A 14,898-nucleotide genomic window follows, 5' to 3' on the forward strand; every position below is an offset into this window, starting at 1 on the left:
TGTGTTTCCAACTCACAAATCAAAGCCCCATGACCTTTTTAAATTCCTGAAATACAGGGCAATAAAGCACTTTTTATTTAATTTCACAAAAAACTGTATCTCTCCCTGTATGTTGTGCTCCAGCTGGTGGATGAGGAGTTTGACACCCTGGAAGGTTTCTTCTATGTTCTGGAGCATGGGATCCTGGAGCTCCTTGAGAACGTGGAGACGTACCTGCACCACCTACAGGTAGGCTGCATTTGTTCTAATGGATCATATTATGATATGTGCAACATTCTGCTGTTGACTGAGGCATTTCACCTGATAGTGAACCTATCATCTACTTATTTTCTCTTTGCTTTGTCTTGTTTTCCATGCTGATACCTCTCAGACAAACTGCTCTGGTACCTCCATTTTTAATACACTTTTCTCAGGTGAAATAAAGAATTTGGTAATTCTGATTTGAGCATCGTATTCTTGGGACTCAGGAAATATCATTTTGTATCTGTTCACCACATTTAGTTAGAGATGTTCCGATAGCGATACCAGTATCAGAAAAGCCTCCGATACTGCCTAAAATGCTGGTATCGGTATCGGAAAGTACTGGAGTCTACGCATCGATCCAATACCATGTAATTTAGCCCGAATAACGTAGCTTTATTTGTTCTTTTTCCATTACGACTGACTGTCAAATTGGATAATAATAGAAAGTTATATGGCGTTTATGTTTCACAAAAAGTTTAACCCAAGCCAGGCTGAACAACAAAGATAGAAATCCTATCACATCCATACAGGGATAGTAGTATACAGCTGTTCAAACATAGTAAAATATATGACACACTGGTATCGGATGAGTACTCGGTATCAGCTGATACGCAAGTTCAGGTATTGGAATCGGTATCAGGAAGGAAAAAATGGTATCTGACCATCTCTATATTTAGTGAGTATATCAAATCTATGCCACATAGGAGGGGGAAGTCATACCTTGGATGTTTTGGGCTCCAGGAGATTTAATTTTACATAACAGTATTGTTAGCATTGTTCCCTTCGTACTAATTCAATTCCACATATTCGATGTGAGTATATTAACCAACAAGTTTGGGGGTTGAGTCTCTTCCTTAAGAACAGCTGCATGTCTTAAATGAAGGGTAAAGAGAGTGCACCAGCCCATCCAAAGACTTGAACTAGTGACTTACAGTATATGCAGTGGAGAAGTGGAATAAGTGGAACATAACTGGATATGTATTTTTGAACATGTCGCCATGTGTTTCTGAGTCACACTGTTTAAACTCCGAGGCCCCTGGCGTCCCTGAGGTCAAAACACATGGGTTTCTGTGTACCGTTTCCCTCTAAAATTATCCTGGGTTGAAACTGTACTTTTCCTCTTTCCATTCCAAACCAACAAAGATCAGCACTGAATCCTCTTTCCTTTTCATAGTTTCCTACTCATACTGTAGAAGGCCAGTTATTTTCACCAGGCTATGCAAGTCGTCCTCTTGCTGAGATCATTTTCTTGTATATCAACAAAGCATATCGTATATCGGCAACGTTTCTTTAACAACTTCTAATTTGGAAACAGCAACCCGTGTGAACATAGAAAACAAACAAAAAAGCAGACATTGGCAAATTCAGTAGTCCTACAACCGTTTCATTATTCAAAATTAGCCCAACAGATGTCAGAGACCTGAGCAGGGGTTCACGGCTCCTTCTTCTTTGTTGGTTTTTCAGGGATTCCTGGCCTGCAAAACGGAGGAGTTTGATTTAGATATGGATGGAGAGAAGGCACCTATCTGCTACAAGGAGATCACTACTGCTCTCAGACAGTGGATTCTTCCTACATTTGTGAGTCTACCTGACATTCTCTAACCTGACTCCGCCAGATGGATTGCTTCGCATTTGCTCGGCATATCCATCTGGGAACTTTCCGTTGGAGAACTTTTGGGAAGGGGTGAAAATACTGGTTAGCTGATTGGATAAACCATCTGTCTATCACTAACCTGACTCCGCCAGATAGCTCGTGAGATCAGGACAGTCTCACGAGGCTAATTTATCGTAATTCTTCACGACTAGCGGAGCCAGTTGATATATCAAACTCTTGCCGAAACCAGTCGGAAGAAGAGCAAAAACATCTTTTCCGCCGAGAAAAGCCTCCAGTGCCGTTTTTTGCTCTTCTTTCAATAAAGGAATACTTTCTAATTCGGATAAAAATTGCGCGATAGCTACGCTCATCTCATCCGTGGAAGCTGCCATGTTTTTTAGACTGAACAGTCGCTTCTCGTTGCGTCACACCTAAACCCGCCTCAAAACCAACGCTGATTGGTCGATCGTTTGGCGAACGGCTCCAAATTTTCTCTGTGTCAAGATGCCAGACTGATCTGCAAGTGGAAAACTGGAGCTTGTGAGATCAGGACGGTCTCACGAGGCTAGACATTCTCATGTAGATACCAGTAGTAATCAAACAGTGGTGGAATGTAACTAAGTACATTTACTCAAGCACTGTACTACAGTACAAATGTTAAGTACTTGTTCTTTACTTGAGTCTTTTCTTTTCATGCCATTTTCTACTTCTACTCCACTACATCTCAGAGAGAAATGTTGTTTACTCCACTACATCCATCTGACAGCTTTAGTTACTTTACAAATTAAGATTTTTGCACACAACACACATGCAGTTTATAAAATCTGATGTCTTATTGTAAATTAAACCACCCAACAATATATAGGCCAACAAGTCCAGTTGAAATGATTAGACCATTAAACACTTAGTTGATTGACAGATCGTTTCCAGTTTCTAAAATGAGAGGATTTTTCTGCATTGAGTACTTTTACTTTTAATACTTTAGGTACATTTTCCTGATGATACTTACATACTTTTATTTAAGTAACGTTTTCAATGCAGGGCTTTTACTTATTACGTATTTTTACAGTGTGGTATTAGTACTTTAACTCAAGTAAAGGATCTGAATACTTCTTCCACCACTGTAATCAAATCCTTTACTTAACTTGAAGCAAAAACAAACAACCAAATTACAGAAATACTGAACTGCAAATACATTTGCTGCATTATTAATTGAACTTAAGGGAAAAAAAGTACACATAAGTATTCAAAGTAAGCACGATGGACCCTGCCAGTCTAAAATGATTGATGCATTACACAGCATTTGTCTGATGATGAACGTCATCTATACCTCCATGTAGGAGACGAGGATGAGGACGTTAATCCACAAGCCGCTGTGTGTGCTCCGTGACCTCCTGGTGGGCCCGAGGAACCTGATCAGAAAAAGGCTGGACAAGCTGCTCGACTATGAACTGATAGAAGCCAAATCCACTCTGAGCTACGAGGAACAGGCTGTGGCCAACACGTACAGGTAGAGAGAGGGCTGGACTTATGTGTGGAAGGTCTGTTGTCTGTTTATAATGGATAACATTTATCTCTGAGTCAGTGGCTCTATTCCTTCAGCCTCCTCCTTTGAATTATGGCAGTCTGTATGATTATTAGGGCTGGGAATCACCAGAGGCCTCACAACACGATATCATCACGATGCTTATATCACGATATTATTGCGATTTTAACCATATTGCAATATTCTGCAATATATTGTAATTTATTACCTTTTTTCCAACTTCAAATTTTTCCCAATCTCAAATAATGTCCCCAAAAGGAAACTTTGTCAACATCTGTTTTATCTAAAAAGATACATTTCTCTGTTTGTTCATCTCAGTAAAATTGTATTGCTGCGAAATGGGATTGTCAAGCAGACAGACTGACCAACACATGTATAATAATAGATCGATACTTGGCGTCTGTGTATCGATACAGTATTGCCACGGAAAATATCGCCATACTATGCTGATTCGAATGTTGTGGGGACAACCTTCTCCGCAGCGCTGCGGAGAAAGGTCTTGTAACGTGAGACCAGTATGAATAGACCCTTTGGAAGTTATGTTAAGATGAGGGCGAGGTCGTCTAATAAAAGAACGAAACGTTAATTAAATCTCTGACTTCAACTTAGATGCAAACCTCTCATCTCCTCTCCTCACAGGACGATGAACACATTGCTCCTCAATGAGCTTCCTCAGTTTAATGGTATGGCTCTGCAGATGATCTGGAGCATGTTGGGCACGTTCAGCTGCCTGCATAAAGACCTCGCCTCAGACATGGAGCAGCTGTTCCAGAGCTTTGCACAACAGGTAATCTCACATGTATCATGTGTTCTCTGCATAGATGACAAGGTCAAGCAGAAAGATATACTCAGCAAAAAAAGAAACGTCCTGTCACTTTCAACTGCTTTTATATTTTAAGCAAACTTAATATATGCAAATATTTGTATGAACATTAAAAGATTTAACAACTAAGACATACAGTAAACTGAACAATTTTTATCTGGTGTGACCACCAGCTATATTAAGTACTGCAGTACATCTCCTCCTCATGTACTGCACCAGACTGGCCAGTTCTTGCGGTTGTTGTTGCCATCCTGTACCTGTCCTGCAGGTGTGATATTCTGATGTACCGATCCTATGCAGGTGTTGTTACACATGGTCTGCCACTGCGAGGACGATCAGCTGTGCTTCCTGTCTCCCTGTAGCGCTGTCTTAGGCGTCTCACAGTAGGGACATTGCAATGTATTGCCCTGGCCACATCTGCTGTCCTCATGCCTCCTTGCACCATGCCTAAGGCACATTCACGCAGATTAGCAGGGACCGTGGTCTTTCTTTTGGTGTTTTTCAGTCAGTAGAAAGGTCTTTTTACTTTCCTAATTTTATTATAACTGTGACCTTAATTGCCTACCACCTGCAAGCTGTTATTGTCTTTTGTTTAACTGTTTAAATTATTGTTAAATTAATTGTTTATGGTTCTTTGAACAAGCATGGAACAACATTGTTTAAACCCTTTACAATGAAGATCTTTAAAGTTATTTTGATTTTTACAAAAGTATCTTTACAATACAGTCCTGAAAAAGGGACGTTTCTTTTTTTTCTGAGTTTAGATAAAGATCTTGGGCAACCTTTTTTTTTTTTTTTTCCAGTACGCTAATGAACGAGGATATGAACATTAATTGCTTTCAAATGAATTAATTTCTTCTTCCAGCTCCCTCACAGCTCTCTCAATCCCAGTGCATTCTGGAGGTGGGCAGAGTCTGCAGTGCTGGAAGGTGCGGGAAGACTGGAGACTTTGTGTCAAAGTGTAGAGGACACGCTTAATGCGCCTGCTGTCCAGGTGGGTACAGAATGATGGAGCTAAAAGTCATTGTTGTGTCACAGTATGTTGTGTTGGGTTGTTAACCAAGAATACTGGTAAACAACTTGTGTGTTCATGCACTGTTTACGTCATTAATCCTTTTAAAGCCCAGGCCTAGTTTTATAAGTCAAAGACAGACAGACACGGTGCTCAACAAAATAAAGATATCATTAGGACAACAGTCAGCACAACATTGGACACCTGACCTCAGACTACCGACTTTTTTTACAGACTACAACAGGTGCACAAGCCCAAGAAATTTGAGCTGCTTGAATGGCATTAACACAATGGGTGCAAGACATTTACTGTACAAGACACTACATGTTCCAAAATAGAACGATGTCACCGAAGACGAAGGACAAGCATGTCCTGATTGAAATTTACTCAACAAAAGTCACTGCAGTTAGGGATCTTCAACCCAGCTAACATTACTTTATGGACCTTTTTATGTTTGAGCAATTTTAACATCTGCATACACACAACCTGACACCGGTAGCTACTATAATTTGTTTTAAAAAAGCATTAAATTGAACTCTGTTTAATGACCGTTTAAACCAATCTAGCAGTGTGGCTTTAGGAACACTTTGATCTGGAGTGAAATATCTCAGCAGCTATGAGAGGGATTGCCATAAAAATGTTTATATAGACATTCTTAGTCCTCAGAGGATGAATCCTAATTACACTGATGCTCAGACTTCTCATTTTAGGTCAATTTTAACCATTGTGCAACACGTCAGGTCATGACCAAATACGTTCCTAGTAGGCTCCTACTGTTCTAGAGTAGCAGCGGTGTTATATATGATGAGAGGACAACAATTGGCAGCAAGTTGTTGCATGTGATTATGTCATAGTTACGCCTTTGGTTTCTTGTAGTCATCAACAAATACCTTTTCTTTACAGTATGTCGTGCTGCCTGTAATGCCGGTTAGTTGTTTTGAACTGGATCACATTCCTTAAAGCTGCCAGGCAACCTGCATAAATAACCGGCTGACAAGCGGGTTGCACAGTCACGTCATGTTTTGCTATTAATATCTTCAGAGTAGATTTAAAACACTTTCTGGCAGGTGGTTCTTTAATACTCTTCATCGCTGTCAAACATGTTGTACAAGCTGAAGAATATTCCAAGTCATCACAGTGATTCATGTCTGCAGCTTTACAGTCTCGTGTGTAACTACAAATCAGTCATCAGTCATTGATGAGAAGATTCTGAATATTCTTCTTCTTGTTCTGCAACTTTCGAATCACTTCCCAGTATGTTCACATATTCAGTGACAGATTTAATGCTTTTGCTAAGCTCATTCTGAGAAATAACCCACATGGTAATTTCTGAGATTTTGTTTTCAAATGTGTACAGTACAGTGATGAAGGATAACAACCATTTTTTTTTCATTCAGTTAGAATCTGGAACTAAGGATTATCCATGTTCTAGTAAGAAACGACTTTAACATAGCCCTATACGTCAGGCCTATCTTGCTCTTCTTACCTTTGTCAGGTCTAATTATGTTTTGTCATGTAATTTTCCTCTACATTATCCTTTTGCCTCTGTTTTCTTCTGCCAGCCTCTGAGTCCATCCTCTCAGCGTCGTCTGAAGCAGCTAACAGATAAGCACGGTTCTGGTAAAATCTACCAGGTGATGGAGACGGTGGTGGGCAGCCGGGACCTGGACCTGAACCTGGCCAGAGGCGAGCTGGTGGCCATAATCAGTGAGGCAGACAGTCGCGGGGACAAACGAAGATGGCTGGTCGACGCAGGAGGTAAGAACCACGGGGTTGCCTGAAGAGGAAAGCCGACACCATGAACGTCAGCCAATAGCAACATTTTATTGCAATAGCCGGTTTTCAACCAGGGCGGTCTCTATGTATATTTATAACACAATCTGTAGAATTCAAGCTTTGGACATGAATCCATCGACATCTTTTTTCTTGATGCTGCCGTTCTTTAAATAATTGTTAATTTCTTATACTGCACTGTAACTTTTATTCTCGTATTTTATCTACGAGATTAGTTTTTATATTTTTTTTATTGTTACTGAAGTTACATTGTTGAAAATTGAAATATAAATATAAATCATATAAAGAGATTTAAAAAGTAAGACCGGTGGGACCAGCCGTTCTGGGAACGGTAAGGATTGCGGGTGGATTACGTGTATAGAGCAACAGCTTATACGTAGTCCCATACTAGCAGCCTATTATCTCGCATTTTATCTGTTTTTATCTGTTTTATTGTTTTCAACTGCTCTTTAAGGTTTTGTGTAAAGCACTTTGAATTGCCTTGTTGCTGAAATGTGCTATACAAATAAAGCTGCCTTGCCTTGCCTTACTAACATACCATACACATTAGGTTTTAGTTTCTTAAAGGCAGCTTTTTGGCGCCATCTTTTGGGTATTTGGCATTATTGCAAATAACCAGCAATCAAACACAGGCCCAGTAGAATTTAGTATAGGTTAGAGAGCCAGACACCTGAGCAGATAGGTGGCACATTTTAGAGGACATATTCTGAAAATGGAATTGGCTTCAAAAATAACAACAAACAAAGTGTGATTTTAAAAGTATCAGATAGTCAGTGTACATACAAAGAGAGATTCCAAGTGTGTGCTGCTGTTACTGACTAAATGTTACAAAAGTAGATGATTTAAAAGGCATTTTTGATAATTGATTAATAATTTTTGTCTTATGTTTCAGCAAAAATGTCTAAAATTCACTGATTCCAGCATCTCAAATGTGAAAACTTTTTCATACTCCCCTGTGATAGTAAATGGAACACCTTTTGGGTTTTGGAAAACAATTAATTCGAAGATGTTCGCTAGGGTTCTGGAAAAATGTTGTGGCCATTTATTTTTACTATTTTCTGACATTTTGTAGACCAATCAATACATGTATTGACTGAGAAAATCGACAGATTTATCGGTCGTAAAAAATAATCATTAGCTGCAGCCCTTATATATGATAACAAGGTACCACTTTACAGCTTTTCCATTGACAACACCTCCTTTATCTGTGTATGTTGTATTCAGGCAGAAGAGGGTACGCTCCTTGTTCCAAGCTGATTCGGTATCACCAGGCAACAGAGGACCCGCCTCCTTCACCGCACCTGACCCCGCCTGATCGCGTGACAGAAATCAGAAGACACTCCTACACCCCAGAGAGCCGGCCACTGACAGTCATGAGCCGGCCATGCTTCCAGGTGATTAATTGATTGATTAATTGACTGTACTTAAATGATGGAAACTTCACATTCACTACACAGAATTCTGCCTGTGATGTATAAACCTGCATATTAATGAGGTAGAAAGTGATTCTCTTAAAAACTCTCTTAATGCTCCGGAATGATTTAAATACATAGTTTATATTGGCATCAGCCAAATATTGAAATGTGGAATTTCATATTTTGACATTAATATTTTCTAAACTAATAACAATCAGCATATGTAATGGCCTCGTTAGTGATCAAGACTTGTACATTTGGAGCAGCCATTCATGAGAATTAGCCTGGCTGCAACATCGACCTCAGCTTGCTGCTAAATTATCTGACATCAGACTGCAAACTGTGAGTGTGTGTGTTAATTTCCTTAATTACATGTTACAGACATTTTGTGTGTGTGTGTGTGTGTGTGTGTGTGTGTGTGTGTGTGTGTGTGTGTCTGAAGCTTTAACTGACCGATGTGACAGCGTTCTGCTGTGGAAGCATCAATCTGTCACATGTCTGTGTGAGAGAATCTTTCCATATCCAGCCATGCGTGAGTGTAATCATGGGTGTACCCATATCTGTAAGAGGGCACACTGGAGTTATTTTGTGCATGCATGTTGTGTGTGTGTGTGTGTGTGTTATCAATAGAAAGGTCCATAATTGACTGTTTAACCTTGTAAGTGGGTTACTGTGTGAAGGGTTGAGAGTTAATTTATGCACCGCTGCAGGCTGAGATTGTGTGTGTGTGTGTGTGTGTGTGTGTGTGTGTGTGTGTGTCTGTGAAATTGATTTACATTTGCAACACTTGTGAGTGTGAGAGGGGAGTGTCGTGGCTTGTAAATTTTGTTTATGTGGGTTTGTACATGGGAGATAGGGAGATGCATTAGGCATTGTGTGTGTGTGTGTGTGTGTGTGTGTGTGTGTGAGATAGGCCTGCTAAAGTGAGTGATTGCTCCAGTGACCTTATAGACGCTGTATAGATGCCCCCTCCTCCCCACGTCCATCCCTCATGACCCCAAGTCGGCTCATATACAAAACATAGCGTTGGCCTTGTCCTCATTGTTACAGATGTTACAAAAAAACGCCTTAATTTTTCCCCAACTCCTTTCTGTTTTTTGATCCACCCTAAATTTTAGGTTTTGTTAGTGGCTGAAGAAAATAAAGATGATTTATCACTGTCAACTTATAAAGAGCAGAAGCAGCAGCATTAAGGTGCCAAATTCATCTTGGCTGCTACTTTCTCTGTGATCTGTGACAGAGTGTATAACAAACAATATTTTTATTAATACATGTCTGTCTGGCTTCTGCAGACACGCAGGCAGTCTCCGTTAACTGTCTCTTTCTCTCACATTTGTGGCCCCACCACGTTGTCAATACCATATATCAACACAGAGAGGCGCCGCGTAGCTACACCACTCCTCAACTCTTTTCATTTCCATCAGAAACATAGCTGCAGCAAATATTCGCCAAGCTCCTGCAACATGATTCACTCTGCAGCCGATAGCCATGGTCACTTTACTTCTTTTTTCCCCTCCTCCTTGTCTCTGCCTGGCAAAATGCTAATGAAATGCTAATTGGTGTAGACCATCAGGGCAGAGCTAATGTTGTAGCTGAGGTGAAGGGTTTGTTAATGACACTGAGCAGCCAGCTAAACTTGGCTATTAGCACTGCTGTGGCACTCTGTCATACCAACACAGGGCTCATTAGGAAGCCTTTATAATGTGTGTGTGTGTGTGTGTGTGTGTGTGTGTGTGGTGATGAGATGGGATTTGTCAAGACACAACTAGTGGGCTTAACCTTTTCAGAGAATATTACAGTGAATTGTGTGTGTGTGTGTGTGTGTGTGTGTGTGTGTGTTCGCATTTGCACTTGTGTGCATGCATGCTGACGTCATGCTAATTTCTTAGATTAAGAAATAATAATAATAATAATTTCTTGGAGTGGTGTGATTTTGTACAACATCAGTGTGTAAGTCACACTGTTATTTAGGGATCCGAATCCTTTAGTATTGGGTATCCGAATTCAAGCCGATACTTATATTCACTTAAAGGAGCAGTGTACGTAGGATTTAGTGCCATCTAGCAGTGAGTCGTGTGTAGTAGAACCTATGGTCGCCTTCATGTAACGTAGAAACGTGAAAGGCCCTCTTTAGAGTCAGTGTTTGGTTTGTCCGTTCTGGGCTCCTGTAGAAACATGGCAGTAAAACATGGCAGGTTCAGTGGAAGAGGACCCGCCATGCATGTATAATAAGAACTGGAAAAGGTGTCGCCGCTTAGCCTTGCAGCCAATTTTTTTTTGTCCAGTGGCACTCGTGGTATTGCAGGGAAAAATCCCCCTGCGGCCCAAAAAGCATTTTCCTCACAGGCCGCCATTGTAAAAAAGACGTTGTAAGGACACCTCAAACTGCACACAAGGTTGATTTTGACTCTTTCTATTCTGAATTTTTAATCCATGGAGTTTTTAGATTTGATATCGGGAGCTGGTAAAAACTGTAATGTCACCACAATGTAAAGTCTATGGGTCAGGTGGTAAACTCACGGGCGGGACCAGTAGGACCTGCGCGTCAGGCCGCGTATCAGGGAAGTAAACCCGGAACCTTAGAAACGTTTTTTTGCCGTATGTGCCATGCAAGCAATTCTCATTGAACTGAATAGCCGCCATTTTGGGATTCGGTATCCAGTTATCATTAAATATTCAGTGAGACCAGCTACATTTGTAGATATGAAGGGCTCTTTCTATATGAACGGAAACACAATGTTTCTTAATTTCAGGTGATTAAACACTAATGAAAACATAATTATGAAGATTATAATCCATTTCTGCCAATTGATCTTTCTAAATCCTCCACACTGGTCCTTGAAATGTTGATTTAATTTGTGTCTGACACATTGAAATAACTGTAGCCTACTTAATCTGTCTAAAATGCGAAACATTTGCTTGTTACCACACTCACTATGCTGAACGCTATTGTTGAAATCATTTTAATGAAATTGTATCATAAAGTATATTTTCTGACATATGTATACACAATATGTCAAGTTTGTGCAAACTTGCATATCACATTATGCAACGTAAGTACTGTAATGTAAGGTCATATCACAATATGATTCTGCTGGCAGTCAATAAATGATCATATTTGATTTATTGCCCAGCTTTAACACATGCTATCTGTATGCACATTAGCTTGCTGCAAAGTGATATGCAGACTTAACATGCTAATTATGAGCATGTTAACATGCTAATGTTCTATTCCAGACATCAGCATAGCATCCCATAGTCAGCATGCATGAAAAAAGGACAACACAAGGCATGCTAACATGCTAGCATTTACATTCAGCCCAAATCAGAGCTGATCCTAATGAGCTAAGGCTGATAAGGTCAACTTAGACTGAACAAACTTGAGCAAAGTTTGACAATGTAGAGCTACAGCCGGGCAAATTGAGCCTGAGATGTCTTTAAATGGCCACATCACAGAAGATCAAACTTTTTGCGTGCATGACCTTTCCTCTGATGCCACCCGGCCAAATGTTACATTCTTTCCCCTCTATTACTAGTAAGGTCAAGAAATAACAGTGTTTTCTCTACATTTCTCTTCACTTTGTTCTCTGCTGTGTAATAACCATTAGCACCTCACAAGGTACCTGGCGTGACAGACATTTACTCCTTGTTTTTGACTCAGAGTCCTCTCTTCCAGATTTTGGCGGCATATGACTTCACAGCGAGAGGAAACCATGAAGTTTCTCTTCGAGCCGGCGAGCCAGTTCATGTCCTGGAGCGCCACGACAAACGTGGGAACCCTGAATGGAGTCTAGTGGCGGCGAGAGGTGGGAAGAGAGGCTACGTGCCCTCCAACTACCTCACAATGGTTCCTATGGGGACTGGGCCACCTGGCACATACCAGCCCTACTGCTGAAAGGAAGGAGGGGAAAAACAGCAGCATGTACAGTATGACGGGGGATTCACCAACACTGTCTTTAGAAGGCTTACAGCAGTATTTTTGTAATGCACGTGCACCTGCTTTTCAAACAGTAGCATTATTCTACATAGTGACCATCGGTTATTTTCATTTTCAATGTCAAATTCAGAGCTATTTCAGTTGTTAATACAATAGTTACAGTAGATGGCCACATTGTTACTGTTATCTTCATCACTTATCCTACACCCACTTCCTGTGCACATTTACCAAATTACAAGAAAAGGAAAGTAAAAGTCAAGTCACGTCAGTTTTATTTATAAAACCCAAAATCACTAATTAGCCTCAAAGGGCTTTACAGAATACAATAGCCTCTGTCCTTAGACTCTTGATTGGATAAGTAATGGCGTAACCTTTTACAAGTACGGGCCTTCTCTTAGGCCTTTTCTGTACTAACTTGGATATATTTGAAAAAGTGACACTTTTGTCCAACAACACTAAAAATATATATTTTGCGCTCCGAAGTGGTGATGAGACAAGTCTCACATAATGGTGTGGACTAACAAATTTGAGCTTTAAAACAATGACATCTGATTGTGATGTCATTCCAAACACTATCTAGACATTACTTGACGGTGCAACAGTGTAAAAATGTTAAAAAGCTAGTTGACAGAAATATCGTAATATCAGAAGGCACATGAAAATGGGGCGAGGGTAACCTTTGAGATATCCGCAGCGTTTTTAGGATGTCTCTGCTTTACTGTGGACATGGCCCCCACTGAATGCTTTAATCTTACTATATGTGACACACTGGAAAAAAGAAATGAAGGAAGCTACAGCCCGTGTGCTGGTTGTTATATTGTGTCTTGCTCATGAGCACTTTGGCACGACAAATGCTATGCTCAGATGGAATTTTAACTCTGCATCTTAATGCTGAAAGGACGATCTTCAAGTTGCACTGCAAATCTCTTCTGGTCATTATTACAAAGCACCAGAGATGATGGGGAGAATGGTTTTGAAGGCGCATGAGGGTCAGTTGAGCTCTGTGAGAAGACGTATCCCAGCATCCTCAGCGGGACACTAGGACACTTGAATTGAAAACGAAAGGCTGCATGTTGTCGTTGGAGCCTCCGTGTGTTTGCGAGCTAACTGCAACACTTGGACTCACACAGAGCAAACAGCGTGCGTGCGTGCGTGCGTGCGTGTATCTGTTTGATATGAAATTGGGCTGACAGGTGTGTGTGTGTGTGTGTGTGTGTGTGTGTGTGTGTGTGTGTGTGTGTGTGTGTGTTTTGAGTTTCCTCCTCTTCACCTGGAGGCAGGAGCAGTACTGTATCGAGACTGACAGGTACACAGCGCTCTCATCATCTCAGACTGTGTAATGTGATGTAAATGTTAAATGTCTCAAGGGCTGATTAGGAGAGAGATGGAGAGAGAGGGGAGGTGGAGGTGGAGATGTAAAGACACAGGATGGAATTCATACAGGGAGAAGAAGTAAAAGAGTTGGAGGGAAAATGGAAAAAAGGATGTGAGGAGGAATAGCAGGCAGGCAGGAGACTCGGCGGCACAGAGTGTTCCTGTTATTCTGGATGTTTATTTTGTCTAAGCCTCCTTCATTTTCCCACTCTAACCATGAGCTGCTTTAAAATAGACTCCTCTCTTCCTGCGTTTACTTCTGTATCTGTAAAGTAGATATGTCACCGGTGTGCTTTCATTCTCTCCGCTCCTATTACAGTACAAGACTAAATTCCTTCCTGAGGTTTTTGACTTGAAAAGGTTTTCAATAGATATAAAATAGTATAGACAGGACTGAAGCGAACTTCTTCTGTATTCATAGGCACCTGATGATGCTTGTTGCTATGGTTACTGTTCAATTAATGCAGGTCGCGTCTCCCTGTGGCATTTCTTCAAGTTGGATGGACTGGGAAAACATTTAGCTACCGCAGAATTTAAGTTGTTTTTGTCGGTTTAGCAAATGTCTTCCACTTGAGTATCTTCTTGACACACAGTATACAGACCTGCATGACTGAACTGAAAAAAAGTACCATGGCTTCAGTTCTTCCACTTCTTTCTAACATGAAAGCAGAGAGAGTGTCTTTCAATGCATTTAACTTTTAATTTCAGTGCATGTTTTTTTTTTTTTAAAGAAAACAACTATTTGAAGTCTTTGTCTCCATTAGTTTATGTATGTTGTATGTATTTACAGCTAAACAATGCGTCTATTGGTGAAAAGATCCAGATGCCCACCCATTATATTGAGCTGTCCCTAATCTGACAAACTAATTAATAAGCAAGACAAAACATTCTTCATGTCAGCATTAATGGAAAAGACCAAAAAGACTCATCTGCACCAACTCTTACTGCAGACCCACCATGTTGGAAAAAAGGGATGAAAAGAAAAAAATGCATTCTCTGTAGTTTAATGTTTTTTTGGTTGTTGCAATTTTGCCCCACCCTTTTCACTTAATGCTCCAATCACAGCTGAGCAATAATTCATACAACCTCTGTGCAGTAGAGCAAGCTAGATGCCCCATTTATGTCCTACCAGAGTGATCGAAATTACGAGATTCAAACTT

General features: G+C 40.5%; 1 protein-coding gene across 4 annotated transcripts in view; it reads left to right on the plus strand.

The window, feature by feature from the left end:
* Nucleotides 1-12,805, plus strand: part of arhgef37 (Rho guanine nucleotide exchange factor (GEF) 37) — a 29,989-nt gene extending 17,184 nt beyond the window's left edge. For all 4 annotated transcript variants that reach the window (XM_036004713.1, XM_031317134.2, XM_031317135.2 and 1 more), the window contains 8 exons: nt 124-228; nt 1,708-1,821; nt 3,178-3,347; nt 4,023-4,170; nt 5,072-5,200; nt 6,781-6,976; nt 8,237-8,406; nt 12,104-12,805. In XM_036004713.1, coding sequence (XP_035860606.1) covers nt 124-228; nt 1,708-1,821; nt 3,178-3,347; nt 4,023-4,170; nt 5,072-5,200; nt 6,781-6,976; nt 8,237-8,406; nt 12,104-12,322 — 1,251 coding nt within the window. In that variant the 3' untranslated portion in view covers nt 12,323-12,805. The remainder of the gene's footprint in view (nt 1-123; nt 229-1,707; nt 1,822-3,177; nt 3,348-4,022; nt 4,171-5,071; nt 5,201-6,780; nt 6,977-8,236; nt 8,407-12,103) is intronic.
* The last annotated feature ends 2,093 nt before the right edge of the window (nt 12,806-14,898 follow it).

The sequence above is a fragment of the Sander lucioperca genome, chromosome 1 (assembly GCF_008315115.2).
Source record: "Sander lucioperca isolate FBNREF2018 chromosome 1, SLUC_FBN_1.2, whole genome shotgun sequence".
Lineage (NCBI taxonomy): Eukaryota > Metazoa > Chordata > Actinopteri > Perciformes > Percidae > Sander > Sander lucioperca.